The 10,303-nt window shown below is 36.5% G+C and overlaps 1 protein-coding gene across 2 annotated transcripts in view; it reads right to left on the bottom strand.

Annotated features, from left to right (window-relative positions):
* Positions 1-25: 25 nt before the first annotated feature.
* The window catches only part of TMPRSS15 (transmembrane serine protease 15), a 138,826-nt gene continuing 128,548 nt past the window's right edge, over positions 26-10,303 (bottom strand). The window contains exons 25-26 of one of the 2 annotated variants that reach the window (XM_043893080.1): positions 6,852-6,991; positions 26-2,312 (exon numbers count right to left, since the gene is read on the bottom strand). In XM_043893080.1, the coding sequence (XP_043749015.1) occupies positions 2,157-2,312; positions 6,852-6,991 (296 nt within the window). In that variant the 3' untranslated portion in view covers positions 26-2,156. The remainder of the gene's footprint in view (positions 2,313-6,851; positions 6,992-10,303) is intronic. The other variant, XM_043893081.1, reaches the window with a different exon arrangement.

The following is a 10,303-nucleotide window of genomic DNA, read 5'->3' as shown; positions in this document are numbered from 1 at the left end:
TGGAAGTTTCGGTTGCAGGGTATTCTGAACCTCATCTTTTCAATTCGATAATGAAAGTGCTTTCATTGTGGGAATTCACAACTCCAGTTGGCTGGTAAAATTAAGAGATAAAATAGAAATTAGTGGGCAGTGGTCTGTTTTCAGCTGCTTAGAGACTGAGGAAATGGGCAGCTGCCTTCTAAGCTTACAGCTGCTCACATTTAACACTCCTCTTTCCTTTCTTGGAGACCCATCTTTCTGGGCAGAATAGGAGACCAGCTGCTGAGACCCACCTCTTTCCTCCAAGCTCCCACCGTGCATTACTTCCTTCAGTCCGGATTGGATGGAGGGAGACCTGGGCTTTCCCCGATGTCTGTGCCACCCACAGCTACAGCAGCTGCAGGGAGGAGAGGCAAAGCAATGGGGAAGGGACTTGGTTTTGCTTTTTATCTTGTTCCAGACCTGGATTACTCTTCCGGTATCAATTACTAAACCCATAAGTTCCTAGGGATGGGATAAGGAACTTCTCTCTTAATAGAAGATGGTAAAGAGTGACTGTCCTAAGGGTTTCTAAAGCTGACCTTTGAAAAATAAAAAGGAGTCTGTGGTATATCTGTTGTAATTTTCAGAACATTGAAATGCAGGTGAAACATTTGTGGAACAATATGGGATTTGGGGAATAAAATCAAATAACACACTCTACCCTTGATGCGCCATCCTTTCTAATCACTTCATCCTAGAAAGGATTAGGAGCTCTATTAGGAGCAGGTCATTGGAAAGGTCTTAAAAAGAATAGTGTGTTCAAGGACTCCCAATTTTTGTTCTAATAATAAATTCCATGAATTTGTAGTCCTCAATCATCTGGCCATACCTTCTTGTTGTGACATTGTTTTCCCTTTCTCTGACCATTGCCCAGAGAGAACTCCTTTTGCTAGGATAGTTCATGATTGTCTACTGTCCCTTCTCTCTGAACTTTCAGGGTCACTCCCACCTACATGGTGGGCCCCACTGCCTTTTTAGTCCATCAGTAACAACTATTCACTCAGGTCTAGTCCACGTCTCCTTTCTCCCATAAAACTGGTATGAAATGATGGATCTCTTCTTTCAACTGCTTGAAACTTTTCTATTACTTTGGACCATAAACCATGTAAGAATGTGTGTGTGTGTGTGTGTGTGTGTGTATTAATTTGTATAATTTTTTTCTTTCTGAATAAATCAGTAGATTTTGTGGGGTGAGCTAAATTGAAGTTTGTACTTTGGAAGTGATCCAAGAGATTAAAGCTGCAGAACAAATTCATTTATTCTACATTTTTGGCCTTGTAATGGGCAATTCAGCTGTGTCTAAATAAGCTTTGGCCATGCTAGAAATACCCACAATAAACACATCTGTCAGAGAAAACCCATGTTTGTAATACTTGTATCTCTTTGATATGACTGATAACTTTTTGGAAACCCCCAAAAATGCCAGCTTGAAATAAATGGACTGTGGTATAATAATCCAAGTAAAAATGATCTGATGAGAAAATGACAATGTTAATTAGTTTAGCTTTTATTTTGATGCAAGGGCAATATATAGATTTGTGCTAGTTTGCTGTTTAACTAGCTTATTTGAGAGGATTGTACAACCAGTTTAGTCCAGGCTTGTGACATGAGCTTACAATAAATATATTTTATTATGGGGAAAATATTAGGGATGTGCTCAAGATGGATTGAAAATGCATTTGGATAGAAAAACAGCAAGATGATGAGATGCTGATAATAGTGACCTATCCTGGAATTAGATAACTTATAGCAATCTATTTCAAACAATACCATACTTTGTGTAAAAGTTTATTTCACTTCTCTTCCTAATTTTGCTCAAACATTATATTACATGCTTTAAAATAACATTTCTTGAAATAAGAGAGTATGATAAAAATAATGATTAAGAACAAAGGAAATAATGATGTCTGTGAAAGAATAACTGTTTACAATAAAATCAGAATTTATTATTTTACAGTTACTTTGTATTGTAAAGATTAGTTTTTGCTTTTTTTTTTTTTCCCCTGTAGCATTTCAGTGGCTTAGGTAAGAATCAAGACTTTTATAAATGATTTTTTAAAAAACTCTCAATTTCCATGCTTCTTAAAGTGAAATGGGAAAAGTGGCTGCTTTTCATCTTTGCTCTTGGAAACACTCTAATGTAGAAAACTTTGTATCCACTCTGTGAACCTTGGGACCCGGGCATACACCCCGGGGCGATTGGGCAGTGCGCACTGGTATCCAAATGACGTCACGCCAGCCAGGAACCATCTGTTGTTTTCTTGGCACATGAGTGGTCCGCCTGAATCCCCCTGAAGAGTAAATTGCCAAAGAAAATCATCGATGTGTGGTCAATTGGTATAAATATGTATATAATCATTTAGCAAATAAATCCAAAACTGAAGACCAAAAATATGGTTTCATTGCAAGTCATCTGTGAACAGTCTCATTGGCACGCTAGGTCAAGAATGAGAACCTGTAGCTGGTCAGTAAGGACACAGAAACTATGACAACTGAAACAAAATTTGTGTGTAATTTTGTATGATTCACTTTTATAGCAAGCATTCCCTTACTGTAATTATGGCATTTTAATGGGTACCAAGAAACTTCCTGGGAAATCCCATGGACACAGGAGACTGGTGGGCTACATTCCATGGGGTCTCAAACAATTGGACATGACTTAGGGACTAAACAACAAAGAAACTTTCTAAGGCACAACTCTGAGAGCATCCCAATCAAAATATATGTTAAAAGCGAATCTTTTTATTAAAGGAGATATTAATTTATCCTAAGTATTATGAGGGACTTTGTGGAAAGACAGCTATTCCACATTATGTGCTTTTAGGATGACTAAGAACTGACACATAAAGTTGATTTTAGTTCTCTTGAGTAGGATTACCTTTTTTGGTATTAGACAAGCACAACCAGATTTGAAAAAATAATATTTCAATGGAAATAGGCACACTTATAATTTCTAGTGACAGGTACACATGTTTTCATCTGAGATTTTAATTGAAATGTCTATAATTTTCATAAATATTAATTACAGCAACTCCTAGTTAGTTACATAGTTTATTTACATATGATTGTTTCTGTGTAATGCAAAGGAATATAATGCAAATGTATAGTACCATTATTTAATGACAGAGAATTGACAAATATTTTCCCACATTAATGGTGAAACCTATTTTAATTAGTCTTTCCTTTTTTATATTTATGAAGGAACGTAAAGCCCTGTATACTTTGGTTGAAATCACTGGTACAATCGACTATTTCACACAAGCTTATTTAAAAAATTATCCTGAGAGATTTTTTTGCCTGATTCTTGATTACCTTTGGAGCCTACATTTAAGGGGAAAAAATGTATTTAGAAAATCATCTTTTCTCTCCCGAGTGCAGAGGAGCATAAGTCATATTGGCAACCACTGGTTAACTTCTTTTCTAGATGTAAAAAATGCGCTCAAGTTGTTTGAAGGCAGAGCTTGTGATTTGATTAATACTTCTACATCCTCAACCCGAGTCCTTAATATAGGTTTAGAAATATTTATGGAACAGTGTCAATTGAAGATAAGAATAAATACTGACTCTAAGTGATATGTGACTTAGAAATTAGTAAAAATAAACTCCAACTCTTTGGGTACTTTCAAAAGGACTCATTTGGCTTTCTTCATATTTTCAAAATAATTTTTTAATAGATAGTAGAATCCAGATGCTGATTACATGAACAAGGATTTTAAATTACCCAGCAGAGACTGGCTCATTTGCAATTATTTGAAGAATCCACCAGCAGGCTTGAGGCCAAACAGCTGGGTGGTCCGTCTGGTTGAGAGACCTACGTCTGGGTCTATTTCTTCCCATCATCGAACTGCACCTTGTCAGTTCCACTGTGTAACTTCTCTTTGCCTTTATTTTCTGGTTTATTCAATGAAGGTACAATCTTCTTCCATTATCTCTGAGGTGTGTAACTACTTCGAAAATATGAGTGAAGGTTTAGAACCCAACTCAGCTGGTAAAGAATCCACCTGTAATGCGGGAGACCTGGGTTTGATCTTCGAGTTGAGAAGATCCCCTGGAGAACGGAAAGGCTACCCACTCCAGTATTCTGGCCTGGAGAATTCCACGGACTGTATAGTCCATGGGGTCACAAAGAGTCGGACAGGACTGAGTGATTTTAAGTTTCACTTTCAGAACATAAAGTATTAATCCAAAGTGTGTCCCACTGAGATGCTACATTTGTGGAAAAAAAAACAAAAATCACTAACTTCTATGACTGAGAATCTGAGTATGAGGATTGGTGGACATTTTTGTTTTGGGTAGTGGTTCTTAAACCTTGGGTTGCATCAGAATCCCTGGGGGTGATTGCTCACACATGCATTGCTGGACTTCCACCTTTAGAGTTTCTGACTCAGTGGCTCTCTGGCAGAGCTAAGAATCTGCATGTATATCAAGTATTCGGGTGATGCTAATCTGGATTGGAGGCCACACTTTGAAAACCAGTTTATAGAATAAGACTCAGAATAGTTGGCGGAACGGGTTTGCTCTTTGTCTGTCATTCACCTAGTTTTACAGGGACTTTTGACAGCTAATCATGGTGCCGTAAAAGCCAAACAACTGTCTAGCAAGCACAAGCCTTTGGGAAACTGGAAGATATTCAAGAACGTGTGAATGACTAATAAGACAAATTCTTCACCACTAGAGGGGAAAAATATACTGTTTCGAAGAACTTAAGTGATGTACCAATAATAACATAGGCATAATTTAAAATAATGTATCTTTGTTTAATCAATCCTCCGGTTTAACACAATATTAAAGTTGAACAAAGAAAATCATGTAACTCTCTTAGTATAGATCGAGTGGCTTTAACTAGAACGTGATCCCACTTTTAACAAAATCTATTCACTTGAATAAATAGTATCTTAACAAAAGAAAATCATGTAATCTCCAGACTATCAATTCCTCAATCATGACAATATTATGTTACAAAGAACTGTCTTGTGTGGGAGCTTTCTTACTTGCTAATAAATAACATACTTGACTCTCTAGAAACCAGAGCCAAACAGATTTCAGAGATTTGGCATGAGTTACTGGCTTAATGTAGCCCGAGCATCCATAGCATCAGCAGTCATACTTTCTACCTCATGTGTGAAGGGGTCTGCTACACAACCCCCATTAACTCTAAGTGAAGTTGTACTGCTGATTTCCTGTCTAAACAATAATTATATAAATCTCCCTCTAAGTGGCAATACATCTTACCTTTAGCACCCTTTTCATTTTAAAGGGAAGTAGATATCAGAGATAAATTTTAAACAAGAATGCAATCCTATTCATGTTGAATGTGCAGTGTTCATCAAAGCAGAATAAATGTAAAACTAAGTTGAACATTTAAAATGACATGAGACATGGACTCAATTAGAGAACACGTACAGATCTACCAGCTTAAGTGTCTATGAAAGTCTTGTATCGAGTCAGATTATTATGACGTATGTATTAATACATGTTCATATATATAACCAGTTATTTACACCTTAACAAGGTGAAGCCACTTCCGCACTGGATAAATTGCTACATTTACATTTGTGAATTATTCATTGGCTCAATCTTGCTATCATGTTTAATCTAATCCAGTAGATATAAATATTTTACTAATTTTCAAATATAGAAACCATGGGCTTCCCTGGTGGCTCAGATAGTAAAGAATCCTCTTGCAATGCAGGAGAACTGGGTTTGATATCTGGGTTCTGAAGATCCCCTGGAGAAGGGAATGTCCACCCACTCCAGTATTCTTGCCTGGAGAATTCCATGGACAGAGGAGCCTGGCGGGCTACAGTCCATGGGGTCACAAAGAGTCAGACACGACAAACCCTCACAATCCTGTTATCAGATTTAATCTAATCCAGTAGAGGGTAATGCATTAATATTTTATTAATTTTCAAATATAGAAAACATGCCACAAAATTTATTTACAGTCTTACGGTAAAAGTTTTTACTCTTTTTGAGTGCCTGCTTAGTGCCTTACATGTGTTACCTCTTTTAAAACTCAATTTAATCATACCTATGTGACTTGCCCACTCTAACTGGTAACTTTTAAAGCAAAGGTGGGATAAGTAGTTTGAGTGTAGAACCCATGCTATCATTGTTATTTCATGCTGTACCTGAAAATTAATTGAATTCTAAAACCTAGCAGAATTGACTTTTTATTTGTTGAGTGTATGTATATTTCATGGAACTGATAGATGGCTACATTATTTCTAGGTGGTAAGACGATTTTATTTTCCATGAGGTTTATTTTGTGGGTAAGAGTTTTCTCTGAAAGTCACACAAGTCAAAAGCTAGTGATACTTCAAATACCTTACATGCTCTCCAGGTTGCTTTTCATCCAGAAATTATTTTGGGTGACTGGATACCTGGACCAGACTCTGAATAAGGGTTGAAATGGGAGAAGTATGGGCCAAATTGGCCTACATATCTGTTTTGTTTGTATTAGGGCTTTTTTTTTTTAAAAGAATTGGAAATTTGAAAGTAAATACTTCTAGCTAAGGTGTATGTACCTCTCCAGCCCACCCACCCCTATAGGCCCACTCTATTTTACTTGGCAGTTGGACACATTCTTATTTTATGCATAGCCTGATTTATAACTTTTGTTGGTAAAATTAACTTTGTTTCTAATGCATAGGTCTATCCCGGAGGACTATTCAGATAAGCCACAAATAAAAGTGAAAAGTCACAGTTTTGTGAAAGAAGAAATACTTAAGATCCTGGTGAATTCTGTACTCCCTGGTCACACTGAATGATGAACTCATCATGTAGCAATGCTTTCTGGAAATTGAGGGTGAGCAGTTTTACATATTTACCTGACAAGAATCTACCCCTCCTGCTTCGTAGCCTGCACACACCATATTTTCCGTAATGTTATATTCTGGCATCCGTTGTTGACATTTCTCATTTGATAGAAGGGGAACGTCAGCTTCTTGCAGTATGTCTGCAGTAGAACCTGTTGGAGATGGATAATGCAGCCAGCCAGTCAGAAGTGATCAACATGCATCAGTGAATAAGCCATCAGTCTTATTTATTTCAACAGTTCCCTCTAATTACTGAGTACTGTGTGCTTATATAATGAAACCAAATGCTAAACCTTGTATTTAAAGCACACAATAAAGCCCATCTGTGGATTTTGCCAAACGAGCGACAGTAAAGCACTTTCTTTAGTTCCCAAGGGTTAGCAGGGATGGTCGATTGGCCTAGACAGTCTTTGGGTATTTTCAGTCATTTCAAGTGGTGACCGCATGGTTCATGGGGAAAAAAGCCCACCAACACAAAGAGCTTCATTTATGAAAATTAGCAAAGGCTCAGAAATCCAAAAGTGCTTTTCATCTGCCACCTGAATAGGTGCTCCCTTCTGATGGTATTCAGCTCCTTTGTGAGCAAACAGGTGCGAACTGAGCAGGAGACAAATCTCAGAGGAACTGTGCCCTGGTCTCAGAGCAATCAGCTTGTCATCCACGTGCAGGCAGAGAGAAAGGAGGCATTGAGTAGCAGAGCATACTTCCATGCTTTTTACAAAGTGACTCATCTACTGAAAACGTGAATCTTTGTTTACCGAAACACCAGTCCCAAGAGGGGTGTGAAAAAAGCAGGTGTCTAGTGCCCTAGAAAAGGTACATGATAAGCACTTTCCAATAATTAGCAATTCTATCTGGTTTCTCAAGAGAGGCAGAAAGTTGAAAATCAGCCAGCGCATGTGACAGCCAGTGTTGTTGCAAAAATGTGTGTGACCTCATTTCCAGTTACGTTTCATCGCCACTCCAAAAGATGAGAAACAAACGTGTGTGTGTGTGTGTGTGTGTGATTTAGGTGCAAAGCAATGTATAAATAACCCAGTGATGTGTTTGTAAATGTTCAATAAGTTGTTTTCAAGAAATGAAGATAAAGCCCCAATATGTATTGTCTGTCAATGTGCCTGTTATAAGCACTCCAACCGTGGTCGATTTCAAGGCATCAGTATGACAGTGAACATGAAGTTGGGAACTGATTCCAACCCGTGCCAGTGACTTCAGAGGCTGGATGACTTTTAAAGTTTGACAATGGACTTTAAAAAGTGAATCATAGAGGTTAAGATGGAGGAGAACTTTCAGCATCTCACTGTCATTTATTCTATGAAGATTGAGTATGGCCTGGTAGACTTAGTTTTACAATAAAAATCAAAGACAATTTTGCTGCTTGTCAAGAAATAAAAAAATTGGTTGGCTATATGATAAAACTTTAAAAAAAAGTTAAAAAGATTTGAGCAGTGGTCTTACAGTTAATACTTGTCAACATGAGCTATCAAGAGGACAACTGAAAATATACATGTTCACACAGAAAAAACCCACACAAAAGTGTTGGTGGAGTTATTTTAATTTTACTAGTTGCCTTGATTTAATCAACTAATACTTCTTTCTTTTCTTTGTAAGCAATATGGTAATAATGTTCTTAGAAAATTAATTAATGTAATATACTCAAAGGGGAAAAACTGGGATTTTAGAAATAGTTGGAAACCCTAAGACAAAGTTCATAAAATTTGTTAAAATTGCCATCATTCAGGAAGTATTTAAATATGATTTGTTTATTTCTAAATGAAATTGATCTCAGATGCAGACTTTTTTCTTGGCTCCATACCACTCCCAGAGTCTTTTCTTAAGTCAATTAAATGTATATCTTTAGTAACAATAAGCAAATGTGAACAAGTTTACTCAACTCTTAAAAAAATAATTTCTTATGCAATAAAGTCTTAAATTTTGTTAGTAGATAATTTGTTTTTGAAGAGTACATTGTAGTCATAAATGTCTTTTAGCTTGAAGTCTGATAGAAAAAATATCTAAGAATCATTTTTACTCTTCAGATTTCAAAGTTAATAAGTCATGACATTTTTCAAATGGAGGAAATAGAATAATAAACAGCCTTTGACTTCAATACACTTTCCGGGCAGCAGCAGTGAAGCATTTCAGCCACATAACGTAATTGCAGTGGAGAACCTTTGTTGGAACCATCATGCAATGATTTGACTCACATTTTATACTCTGTCCCAAGAGAAGTAAGGATATTTTAACTGTGCATCTTTTGCTTTTGGGACCTGCTCCTCTCTACAAGATTTTGTGCCTTTTCATCTTAAATGCAATTAAGATTTTTACATAAGATGGCAATTACCTCTTGTGATTCTAGAGATCAGGTTTTTCCACCCAACAACAGTTCTTTAACTTTTTGCTTAGCTATAAGCGACTGGTCAAATGATCCTACATGGAGTTAACTCCCTGAGGAATTTCGAAACCAATGAAACTTGCAGTTACTTTTATGGGGTATGAAGTACTAGAATGCTTTTTTTTTTAATGCTTGATTATTTTTAATGTGGGCATGTTTTCTTTGTTTGGAAAGCAGCTATCAAAAATGCTAGTGAGTCAATGGTTTATTAATTTATAGTCTTCAGTGTAACATTCATGCCATATCTGAGTCTTCTTGTTAGCAGGTAGAATCAGCATGTTGAAAAGAATTTCCTTCTCATCTTTACATTTATATGATTAATTTATATGATTTATCATGTAAACATTTATATGACATTTTATGTAATATAAATCATGCAATTTATATGATTAATACAAATACTTTCATTGCTTTGGGAAAAGTAGGAGTTAATAATTTGGCTTCTCAAGATAGAAAGCCCAGAAATAATCTTATTTTTGACAAAGGAGGCAAGAATATACAATGGGGCAACAACAGCAACTTCAATAAAAGGTGCTGGGAAAACTGGACAGCTACATGTAAAAAAAATGAAATTAGAACACTTCCTAACACCATACACAAAGATAAACTCAACATGGATTAAAGACCTAAATGTAAGCCCAGAAACTATAAAACTCTTAGAGGAAAACATAGGCAGAACACAATGACATAAATCAAAGCAAGATCTTCTATGACCCCCCCTCCTAGAGTAATGGAAATGAAAACAAAAGTGAACAAGTGGGACCTGATCAAACTTAAAAGCTTTTGCATAGCAAAGGAAACTATAAGCAAGGTCAAAAGACAACTCGCAGAATGGGAGAAAATAATAGCAAATGAAACAACTGACAAAAGGATTCATTTCCAAAATATACAAGCAGCTCAATGCCAGAAAAACAAACAACCCAATCAAAAAGAGGGAAAAAGACCTAACCAGACATTATTCCAAAGAAGACATACAGGTGGCTAACAAACACATGGAAAGATAGTCGACGTCGTTCATTATTAGAGTAATGCAAATCAAAACCACAATGAGATATCACCTGACACCTGT

The sequence above is a fragment of the Cervus elaphus genome, chromosome 31 (assembly GCF_910594005.1).
Source record: "Cervus elaphus chromosome 31, mCerEla1.1, whole genome shotgun sequence".
NCBI lineage: Eukaryota > Metazoa > Chordata > Mammalia > Artiodactyla > Cervidae > Cervus > Cervus elaphus.
This window is presented reverse-complemented; position numbering and strand designations above follow the sequence as displayed.